The sequence below is a fragment of the Cibotium barometz genome, chromosome 39 (assembly GCF_041138505.1).
Source record: "Cibotium barometz isolate CiBa-2024 chromosome 39, ASM4113850v1, whole genome shotgun sequence".
Lineage (NCBI taxonomy): Eukaryota > Viridiplantae > Streptophyta > Polypodiopsida > Cyatheales > Cibotiaceae > Cibotium > Cibotium barometz.
Window position 1 is genome coordinate 24,074,555 of NC_141084.1, and position 11,995 is coordinate 24,086,549.

An 11,995-nucleotide genomic window follows, 5' to 3' on the forward strand; every position below is an offset into this window, starting at 1 on the left:
GCAGCAGTCGGTTTGCCGATTGGTTGATTTGAGGCTTTGTTGTACCTTTCACTTTTGAGTTTCCAGATTCTGCCCTATCTACTGCCCCTTTCACCTTGGCGTTTTCAGATTTGCAGCAGTTGGACCCGAAGGTACCTTCTCTTCAACGTTTTTTCCTCATACGAGGTGTGGAAGCTGGTCAGCCTGTATTTTCAGGTTTGCAGCCCCTGGTTGGCTGTGTTTTCATCTCCAGTAGACACATATCACTTGCATAGGGGGTCTTGTGTGGATTGTGGCATTGGTGACAGTTTGGTACTTGAGGAGGACACTGAATTTCTGATTTCAGTCAGCGGTTTGCTGTTTTTTGGAGCATCTATACTTGCTTTTTGTTCCTGGCATACACAGTTCCCCGGTTTCTTCATGTTCCTTGCCTTCTGTTGGCGGTGGAGTGTTGTTTTTTGCTGAGCAACAGTGTTTTGGCTGCGTTTTACTTCCCAAAGGAGTTTTCTACACTCAAAGGGGGCATATTCCGTTGTGCATTCTATTACTAATCTCCCTATGTGTCAGGGGAAGAGACAATGCATCCAAAGAACATGGAAAGGGGGTAATCAATCCATAGAAAATCGATGTAGCTCAAATCATGTAGACATTTGTGCATACCAGCAAGATCTATCCCCTCTGCAGCCAGCTGTCTGGAGGACTCAAGTGCCAACCGAGCATACCTACCTCATGGACCTCCCATAGTCCATGTAGATATGATACTGATTTGGTAAGTGCCTCTACCACTATAGGTGCCGCACCCATCTCCGTCCGGATAATCTCGTGTGGGACAGATGCCTTATTGCGAGTCATCCTAGCAATCATCATCACAAGCAATCTCTCTAGTGGTCTCCAGCCATTATAAGACTTGCTTGACCGTTTGCGGTGGTCAAGAGTAGGCCCCCAAATCTGCACAACATATAAGAGTGTTGGGGATAAAAGAGTCTCGAAAAGCCATAGCTTCGTTTGAGGCTCTTGAAACTGTACCTGTGAACACATCCTCTCCAAAGCTCCCAGAGCCGCATATCCTCGTGCTAATCTCGCCTCAGCTGTTGGCCTCATAGAGAAAGCTGGGCCAGTAAACAAAATCCCCAAGTATACATAGGAGAAAACATACTCCAACACCTCACCTCTGTAAGAGAACTGTGGAGCTGATCTCACCCACTGTGCAGAGGTATTAAAGATCATAACCTTGGTTTTTCCAAGGTTCACTATGAGGTCCCTATCCTGTGCAAATGCCTGTAAAGCATCTAAATGTCTCTGCATCTGCTATGGTGAGTCGACTATCTATACAATGTCATTTGCATAAGTAAGAAGTGGTATCTAGGTGCCTGCTAGTGGTGATCCTCTGCCGTTCTCTCTATCGATGTACTTAGAAATCTCATCCATGTATAGACCAAACAAAATCGGCGAGAGTGGACAACCTTGTTTCTCTTCAATGGTAGAGTGAATAAGCTCAGACTATCCCTGTGGTGTCTGTACTCTACATGTCATTGACTCTTATAATGCAAGAATCCCCCAAGTGAGCTTGTGCTGAACTCCTATGCCACACAATCTCCTCAACAATCTGGCCCGTGGCATTGTGTCAAAAGCCTTGCAGAAATCCACAAAGCATCAATAAATCCTCCTCCCTTGTGCCCTCCCCTCCTCAATGATGGCCGTGAGGGTGAAAATGTGATCCAGTGTCGGAAGCCTCTATGGAAACCTCCTTGCCCAAGCGCTCTAGGTCCATGCTCCTCTTCCCAACTACTAAGCTCATGCTCAAGGATAGAGGCATAAAGCTTAGGCAAAGTGTGCCAATCATGATAGTACGATAAGTAGTGGGAATCATGGGGTCACCCGATGTCAGTACGGGCACAATAGTGTTAGTGCTCCAACTCACAGGGAAGCCCTCACACACAGCTCTGTTAAACATATGCATCAATAAGGGAGCCAACATATCTCTAGCATAAGACAAATGCTCTGCAACAAGGCCATCATGATCCAGGGCCTTCCTTGCATGCACTTTATCAATAGCATCATGAATCATGCTCAACCTGAAGGTGGAGATTTGTGGACTGGGCTCAAGGGGATCTGGAAGAGCAGGCTGCTCTGGGGTATGGTAGAGGGTGGTAGCTACCTGACTCCAAGTGGGCGTTGAGGTGATGGGCATGGGCGGGCTATGCTCTCGAAAAAGTCTCCAAGCCTCCCTGGAATCTCGTCCTAAAAAGAGCTAGTATAGCTCTCGCTCTAGGTGGGAAAGGAAAGCTCGTTTCTTGCGCCTCGTAAGAAGATCCGTGCTTGTCGCTGAGTGGTGGGTCCCAAAGCAACCTCCCTTTGTAGTCTAGCTCTCGCCTCACGGCACTCGTCATCATGACATCTATTTTGGGGCATACTCCCCAATGGTGGTCTACTCGGGGATGGATGTGGTGGTGGGTAGCACCACTATCGAAATGGATAAGCATTTTGGTTAGCCACTCTGCCCCAAGCCTTGAAAAGTTTCCTTCTCTCTGGTGGTGTATGATCTTGGTGTTGAAGTTCCTTTGGCAATGCATTGGTTTGGGGCGGCTTGGTTTCTTGGTTTGGCTTGACATGACATTTTACAGCCATATGTCCCTTTTTTCCACATTGGAAACACTTTCCTTCCTTGAAATACTCTTCAAGTTGCTTGCGGGATAGCTTCTTTCGGAAAAGTGCAAGTTTATCTCCACTCCTGTCCTTCTTCTCTTGTAGCTTGTTCTTTGATTGAGATCCCGCTTTGAACCTCTTCTTTTGGGATGGATCTCAATTGTCGTTCTTCGTTTTGCCCACCATTGCATGTGTAGGGCCTCGGCTTGTAGAGCTTTGTCTTGTGCTTCCTCCAAGGTTTTTGGTCCTGCCATGTAAACAGCTTGCATAAGCTTAGGCTGCAATCCATTCACAAACTTACGCATTTCCATTAGTGATGGAATGGGAGTATAAGAAGTAAACTTTAATGAGACAGCTGAAAAGTTATTTAAGGTAAGCTGCTACATTCTCACCGACTTTTTACTTTACCTCATCCCATTCTTTCTGCACATCTCCTTAAAAATTTGCGGGTAGGAACTTCTTGTTGAACGTGGTCTTGAAATCGGTCCACGACTTTGACTCGGTACTGTCTTGTACCACCTTTAGTCACCAATTCAAGGTGGCATCCTTCAAATGCATACGAACCATACGAAGCTTGGTTTTTTCGAAGAAGTCCTCGCCTCCAAAAGCGACATCAAATTGCTTGATGAAGGATAAGGCTTTTTGGGTGTCCCGTTTTCCATAAAAGGCATCGATAGCCACCAATTCAAGGCAGCATCCTTCAAATGCATATGAACCATACGAAGCTTGGACTTTTTGAAGAAGTCCTCGCCTCCAAAAGCGGCATCAAACTGTTTGATGAAGGATAAGGCTTTTTGGGTGTCTTGCTTTCCATAAAAGGCATCGAACTTGACCCCCTTCTCTCCCAGCTTGAAGCTTTCCGTAAAAGTCTTCGATAGCCACCAATTCAAGGCGGCATCCTTCAAATGTATACGAACCATACGAAGCTTGGACTTTTTGGAGAAGTCCTCGCCTCCAAAAGCGGGATCAAACTGCTTGATGAAGGATAAGGCTTTTTCGGTGTCTCGCTTTCCATAAAAGGCATCGAACTTGACGCTCTTCTCTCCCGGCTTGAAGTCCACTTTGCTGGTTGTGAAAGGCTCCTTTGCCTTCATTTTGTTTACTTGGCCCGATGATGTTGCATCAGAGAGAGCGGGCCTAGGGATAGGCTCCTTGTTTCCTCTATGAGAAGGGGAACGGGTTGCTCTAGATCCTTCTGCAATAGTGACTGCTTTGGCTTGAAGATAAGATTTGGCAGCTTCTACTCCTTCGGCTTTGGTGGCTTGATCCTTGATGAAATCTTCAAACATCCGAGCCCTTCTATGGTCTCGTTCCTTCTTGGCTCTCCAAGCTTGGAATTCTTCATCTTCGAGAAATTGTCTAAATTGCTGTAAATCTCGTTACTTTGCCGATGTCATGGCCACGGTTTCATAAGAAATAGATTGTCGGCCTTGGTTCCCATCTTGAAGTCGTGTATTGGCCTCATAGTTGTTCCCTTTATTAGGCCCTTGGTCTCCCTCTACTCTTGACATGGTTATGTCACCCCAAGAAAGATTTCCTCAAGAGAAATCCTTGCTGTGATACCATTGTAAGCCTAGCGGGGCGAAGTGATGGTGTCGGTTTGGTTCATTTAGACATAGGATGACCGACATAGGGTGACCTATGATATGGTAGCATATAGATTCAACGGGTTCACTAGTAAGAGATAGGAGAGAGAGAGGGCTTGCTTCATCAAATTTACCAGAGATCTTGAAAGAGATTATCCTTGACATGCGACTACCTTCTAGATAATGTGAGGTGGCTTGTAAGCTCATATACACTTGGCTTCTCTAATACCCCCTAGGTTGGGTCCTTTCACATGTCGTCTAGCTAAATCCTTTATCCACACACACGACCCCCAAGCCCTCTAGATTTTAATGGGCGCCCATTCCTAGGGGAAACCCATCAATACAACATATGTAACATCTTTCTCTATTCACACTTCCATTGCACTAGTAATCTTACACTCCCATCAAACGAAAAGGATTTTCTTGTGCAAATAACCAAGGCTAGTTTAAAGGACCATAACTGCCAAGGTTAACTTTGAGGTCTCTGCCATAGAAAAAGGTCTATAGGCATGGACATGGTATTTGCATCCCCTCTTGAGAGAGTGTCAAGAGTACTACATTTGCATAAAAAAAGAGGAGACTACTATCTCTGCAACGTAGAACCCGTAGAACCGAGAGACTTTGGGTACACCCCATTTTTCGCTTACATAGCACAGCTAGGCCGCAGGATCCAGATGCCCAAGATGGAGGGCACTCCTGTAGCAGCAGGACACTGACAGTCTCAGGGCCTTTTCTCACAGATTTTTGGAAGAGGCTTTGGGACAGTTTTCGACCTCGGAGGATCATCCTCTTTTTGTGGTTGCTGGCACATAGGAGTTTGGCGGTTGGCACATGGTTGGCCATTGGCGGTAGACCAACAACATGTCCGAGGTGGCCACCTCAGGAGTCTCAGTGAGATTGTCTTTGGGATTGCCCGAAGGCTCAACAGATTTGGTAGTGAATCCTCCGCCTCTTCACGATGGACCGGACCTCTACCCGTACCTATTACATGGGGCACTGTTGCTTGGGCCACTAAGGCTTAGGTTGTCTTGGCTTATAAGGAGGAAGGTGGGGGGCTAGCCCTTCAGGTCTCTCACCTTTGCATTTCAATAGTACCAGTCCCAACCCATCTACTAGTCACTGGACTCCTGGTTTATGCTAGAGATGGGAGATTTGTAGCAGCATTGCAGCATGGCACATCTAGAGAGCTCGATGCGGCTTAGTGTTTGAAGGTACCCACACTCCGCCTGCGGAGTCTAGCAGGAGATTTGGCTCGACATCATTCATACCCTCCATGGCCAATGGGGAAAGCTGCAGGGTGGTTTTGACCGTATGCGGAAGCGTTGAGAAGCCTTCTTGAGGCTTTGGCAACATGGCCCTTTTCTCACAGATAGAGGTGGTGAGCCTAATTGGCACTACAGACCACCTGTGTGGTAGTGCTGTATAGCTATTGCTCGGAACCTGGTCTTCCATGCCCGAACCAAGCACATAGAGATACAATATCACTTTGTTCGTGAGAAGATTTTGGCTGGTGACATCTTATTCCCTCCCCCACCCATTGTATGAGATAGCCTTCTCCTCATAGAGCGGCCAGCCGGAGGAGAAGTGCATTCTTCCTCCCCTTGTGTTCTTTGGTCCTTGCTCCGTACATGGAGATGAGTTTGTATTTAGCCCTTAGAGGTTGTTTTTTGTTAACTAATAGAAGGATCTTGTTTCCAGAAAAAAAAAAAAGAATAAACAAAATCAGCCAATTCACATATATGAGAGAGAAAGAAAGAAACAAAGGAAGTAATATTAACGTCTACAAAAGACCCCGAGGGTCTATGAGACCATGAGTGATACAATGTTGCCGTCGGTATACCGAGCCATGGAAAAAGTAACTGAAAGAAAACGAAACAATTATCACTAGTGTATATACATGTGATATCAGCATATGACCTTGTGTATGAGGTAAACTAGCCATTTCACACCATAAGTGTTGTCCATGGGCATGGTCCAGTGGCCTTGGGCCCATTATTCATATGAGGCCATTCGCTTTGTTACAAACCATCCCCACCCAAGAGGTTTCGTTTTCGAAACCATTGATATGTACAACCACAATCCACATGGATGGATCCCCTCCTTGCACACACAAAGGTATTGACAAAGCCCTCTCGGAAGAGGCAATGGAATCTCCCCCGTATCTCATAGTGGGCAGGGCAGCTAAGCATGTGCACCGCATCTTCCACCTGTCCTGTGGTGCATACCCTGCATATCCGATCCGGTGGGGTTTCATCAGCTCTGCCAGTCTCGACTCTAAGGTGGTGAGAGGATACTCTGAGCTGGTCAATCACCAGCCCCCGAAACGCAGGCAGTGGTCCCTGTAAAACTGGGACTGATTGCCAAGGTCCAAGGAAGGAGAGATGCATGTCGGATGTATGTGAAGCCCTAGTAGAGAGAGAAAGACAGAGAGAGGAGTTTGTTTTTGTCTTACAGAAGATCGCATCAGTTTATGAGACCATGGTAATACATCAGAAGTACAGCTACATGCATGTTTTGGAGAGAGAGAGAGAGAGAGAGTCAGTCTAAGCAATACTTTCTCTGATATGCAGCAATTATTTGAACCGTTTCCAGAAGGATTCGAGACATACTTCCGAATCAGGTTTCCTAGGCTGCTGCTTGAGGTTTTCAAAGTTGTGCACAGGCATTGCAGAAAAGAGGAGGTGTTCAAAAGATACTTTTCACACCATTGTTGATACCCTACTTGAGTCCTGGCACGTGTGTAAAGAGGCAGAAGCTGCCATCACTCTCTTCAGGTAGTCAAAATCGAAGATTTTCTTGATTTGAGATCTCTTTAATGCAGGAATTCTGTTCTGGGTTTTAGGTCTCTTGTTAAGAGCCTCACTGCTATTCATGTTAGAATATTTGTACACTAGCATTTCATTGAGCTCTTTACCTGCTAATATTTTGTTGCATGCATGCCCAGCTGGATGTTGTGGCCTTACTAAAAGTGTCATGACGCGGTTCTTGGTTGCTGCATTCTAAGGCCAGAAGACGGGGGGTTGGCAGGGAGATAGGGGGCAGAGTCATTTTATAAGTTTCTTTGTGTTTCAATAGAAAACATAAATTTAGTGGTGACACTCTTTAATGCACAAATGTTGATGAAAAGCATACATGTTATGACCTCCCCATATCATCTTTCATGAAGATTCCATGGTTATTGTTTGATTCTTACTATATTGACATAGTGAAAGACACATCTATGTCTTTCATAAAAACCACAATTCTATATGACATTTCAAGCATATTAATGACACCTTTGTTTAAGTTGGTAGATTTTCTGCAGAAAATAAGCATTAATATACCTCTTAAGCTTCGTCTTGACATCAGTTTTAGTAGAATGTGTGCACACAGTTATATGACTAGCAATGTATATTTTTTCCACCTACAGAATTTATCATATGAAAAATGTCCCAACATTTATTTCTGGAGTGGAGTGAAAAAACTTCATATAGTGAACTCATCAATCACCAATAAACTTGTGGGTCAAAGTGCCCAAAGGACGTTTGCACATCACCACACCCAATGATCTTTTAAACGTTGCAGTTGGAGTTCTTGCCATGGTTTGATCATCATTTCCTTCTTTGTCCAAGTAAGTGGCTATGCTAGATATTCCTGAGCTAACACACACGGGATTCTTGCCCTCTGTTTCTTGTTGATCTCAGTTTCAGAATCTGCTTGGTGTAGCTAGCAATTAGTTTTCAAGGTTTAGCTTCATTCTTGTTTTTGGCTTGTGATTTAGTTGTAAATTTAGATCTTGCCTCATGTCTATAGTTGTGGATGCAAGTACACGATTATGAAGGATCTGAATAAGGCCTACAACAATCATTGAGCATTGCATGTTCCTTCATCTCCTTGTCACAATGAAGATCTTAATCTATGGCATTTTTTCAAAATTTTTGTGTGGTTTTTTTTTCCATTTTTCTTGTTTTAACAAAATTTTGGGGTAATTTTCACACAAACCGCATCTCAAATTTTTAAAGTCTTCTTTATCAAAGTTTTGTGTCAAGTTGCTTGAAGTCTTTCCTTATGAGGGTTTCTCTTCGTACAGATCTTCATATTATCATGGAAGGAGAAGTTTGCAAAACGTCAATGGGAGGGCTTTCCTTTAGGTTTCCAGGCCTTGTCTGTATTCTATGACAACATTAAAAAAAAAAACTCTTTTGCACATTTTATATCCCTACATTAAAATTGAACACTCTCCAACTTGAACTTTGACAGCGCAATTGGATCTCGGATTGGATGGCAATGGGAGCTCAAACGTTGGAACTCAATGACAATTATTTTTTGATCTTCTCTTCTGTAGACAATCACTAATTTGAGAGTTAGTTTTGCACACTATTTTGAATTTATAGGTTTTGTCGAACATTCTTTCCAATTAAGTTTTTGAGACAAAACAAAGCGCTTAAGAATCTCATGGCTTTGGTTGCTTCTTGCGCAAAAACCATGATGAAAAGTTAGAAGGAAAGCTCATAGACCTACAAGCATAAGAAGTTGAAAAATCACCTAAGTAATTTATAACAAAGAGAAAATATTTTATATATGTGTGTGTGTGTGCATATATATGTATATACATATATACATATATATATATATATATATATATATATATATATATATATTGTTGAACCCACAATCTCTCTACATATATATTGTTGATTCCATAATCTCTCTCTCTCTCTCTCTCTCTCTCTCTATTAAGTGTCTACTACAGACCCATTGGGTCTATGGGACTAAATTGATGTAGCCATTTATGTGGTAGTGGTGTGGATGTTGGGGCATTATTTTGTTCCTTGGGAGATTTTCCCCTCCCCCCTCCCAGTTTGTATACACTCTTGTGAAGGAGTATATGGAACCTTATCATAACACCCCAATTGTACTTCAGTGATTCTCATCAATTTACTTAGTGTTATTCTTTTCTTTATCTCTGCTTGCTTGTTGCATCTCTGTATGTGTTGCTATCTTTGTCTCTGCTCCGACAATTGGTATTAGAGGAAGTTATCTTTGCTCATCTCCTCACTATCACCTCCTCGAGTTGTTCTTTCGAGTGTCTTAGATTAAGCTATCCTCTTAGGTGGAGAAGATATACCATATAGTGTGATAAACTATATTAATAGAATTTTGGGAACCTTTGGGTCGTTTTTGGCACGTTCGGGGTCTGCTTGCATGTGGTAAAAGGTTTTTATAGACAACATGGGGGAGTGTCACTTCAAATTGTCTTTTTAATACAATTTCATTAACAGTTTCGTCAATGGTAACAATTTTACACACTACACTTTGTTATTTTTCATGCATTTTACATGTCTCTATCATTAGTGATTTATTGGTGGCAACCATCTTGGTTTCATTAGGTGGGCATTGCCCCTAGTACTTGCAGGTTGCTTTCGAACTTTTGCATTTTGTCAGAGATTCGTTATTTGTAGGCTAAAATGGTTGGCAGTGTTGTATTTGTGATGCTTTTAACTGAGAATAAGCTATATGCAACCAACTATTCGTTGGTCCTATATGATGCGTCATGTATTGGTTACCAAAGGGCTTCGGAATATTATTATTGTCATTGAGGCACACCTTGTCTTGTTAGTGCTCATGATAGTACTTGTACTTCAGACGATACTAGGTAAGATGTGACCAGATGTAACTAATGTACCTCCCACATCTCAACAAGCCAGGTAGGATGGTAAGGATGAACATGTGCATGTGTAAGTGGCACTTTCATTATTTCTCATATTCCCATATAAAACTACTAAACAGGCTTGAGAGATGTGCTTGTTGCACTTTTCTACGTGCGTAACAAGGTATGTGTGACTTGCTTGCATAAGCAGCTTACAGTTTCTGACAAGGATCAAAGGTCTTCTAGAGAAGCTTGCGTATTGATTGTTATGCTTGTTTGATACCAGGCATTCATTGCCAGTCAAAAAGGTAAAGGCAAAGCCTTCTCTTAGTGTGGCTACAAGCCAAAGGAAAAATTAGCCCAATCTTTTAGGTAGGATGCTAAGAAGAAAGTCAGGCATGGATGTGGTTGATTCATTGACATAAGTGCTGAAAAGAAGTTAGTAAACTATGCACATGATGATTGAGTATTCATCGTGCACTGCAGTTATAAGGATCAAAGGTCTCATAGAGAAGCATGTGTATTGATTGTTATGCTTGTGGGATACCAAGGCATTGATTGCCACTCAAAAAGGTAAAGGCAAAGCCTTCTCTTATTAGTGTGGCTATAAGCCAAAGGTAAAATTAGCCCAATCTTTTAGCTAGGATGCTAATGAATGTAGAAAAAGGCTAGAGAAGGAGAAGAAAAAATTCAAGCATGGATGTGGTTGATGCATTAGCTCAAGTGCTAAAAAGGACTTAGTAAACTATGCACATGATGCTTAGGTCCTCATCGTGCACTACAATTATAATCCTTTTGTCCATGATGTATAAATGTAAGTGACAGATCATCATGCTTGGTATTTTAACAATGGTGCTAACAAGCACATTACTTCTTAGTGTGATTTGTTTTCATCTCTTGAGTCATCTCCTTAAGTTGGTACACTCACGTGTGCAAACAACTCCTCATATTCAGCAAAGGAGTTGGTAAGGTTTTGCACACTGTTGCAAATGGTGGGGCAATCACTCTCTCAAAAGTCTTGTTTGTGCCACGCATTAGAAAAAACTTATTGATTCGTTTTGCTCTGGTTGAGTTTGATCCCCAAGGAGGCATAGTTACAAGTGTTAGCAACTCCTCATATCTAGTGAGTGACAGGACTTTGAACGTTGTGCTCACTGGTGCAAATGGTGGCACAATCACTCTCTCAGAAGTCTTGTTTATATCAAGTATTAGAAAGAACTTGTTGTCACTCTCTTTGCCATTGCTAGGGTAGACCTAGTGGTCAGTTTGTTTTGCTGATAGATGTACAATTCATGATTGGAGTGATAGAGACATCACTATGGTATCTCGTACTCTAAGCCATGGGCTTTACAAGTTAGACATGTATAAGAGATTAGCAGATAATGCTTGTTTAATTCTCACACGTGCTATGATTGACATGTGAAGACATAGCATGCCTACTTTAAGCACTTGCATTGACAGTTTGTTGCATCTTAAAAGACAAGAGATGGTGTCAGAGTTTTCAAAGCTTATGGTCCCTATCAAACATGTCTCTCGCTCTGTCTCAGTGAAGATGAAGGTAGGGGATTGCTTCCAACACCAAAACCTGCCAAATGGAATCTGAGACATACATGTTGCCTTGTACTTAACTTCATAGCTCAAAGTGGCCATATTGTCGCTACTTCTTGTTGAGACATGATATACATGAATCCTCATGACGAAAGCAAAAGCCACTAGTGAATACTCGTGTGTCATAACATCCATCCCAATTGGAGTCACTAAAGGCATGTAGTTGAATATCGCCTCGCAAAAGCCACTAGTGAATACTCGTGTGTCATAACATCCATCCCAATTGGAGTCACTAAAAGCATGTAGTTGAATATCACCTCGCTTAGCATAGAATAGCCCAAGGACAGTAATGAGGGCCTTGTAAGTCTTGGAGTATTCACTTAGTAGCCTCCCAATGCTAACTTTTGAGTCTTGTGCATAAACTCGCTCCACTGGGAGACTCCAAACTGAATGTCTAGCCTTGTTTTGCATAGATATATGAGGCACCCAACATCCTGCTAATAAAGTGATGCATTATTTGTTCATACATCCTAGACATTGAGCTTGGTACCTGTATCTACTAGTGTAGCAATAGGCTTATGGTCTTCAAGACCAAACCATATAACTA

At 42.7% G+C, this 11,995-nt stretch overlaps 1 protein-coding gene across 4 annotated transcripts in view; it reads left to right on the forward strand.

Annotated features, from left to right (window-relative positions):
• The window catches only part of LOC147615898 (serine/threonine-protein kinase/endoribonuclease IRE1a-like), a 76,081-nt gene extending 67,504 nt beyond the window's left edge, over window positions 1-8,577 (forward strand). For 3 of the 4 annotated variants that reach the window (XM_086778526.1, XM_086778528.1, XM_086778530.1), the window contains 2 exons: window positions 6,782-6,985; window positions 7,156-7,505. In XM_086778526.1, the coding sequence (XP_086634652.1) occupies window positions 6,782-6,925 (144 nt within the window). In that variant the 3' untranslated portion in view covers window positions 6,926-6,985; window positions 7,156-7,505. Of the gene's footprint in view, window positions 1-6,781; window positions 6,986-7,155; window positions 7,506-8,280 lie in introns of those variants that run through there. The other variant, XM_086778527.1, reaches the window with a different exon arrangement.
• The last annotated feature ends 3,418 nt before the right edge of the window (window positions 8,578-11,995 follow it).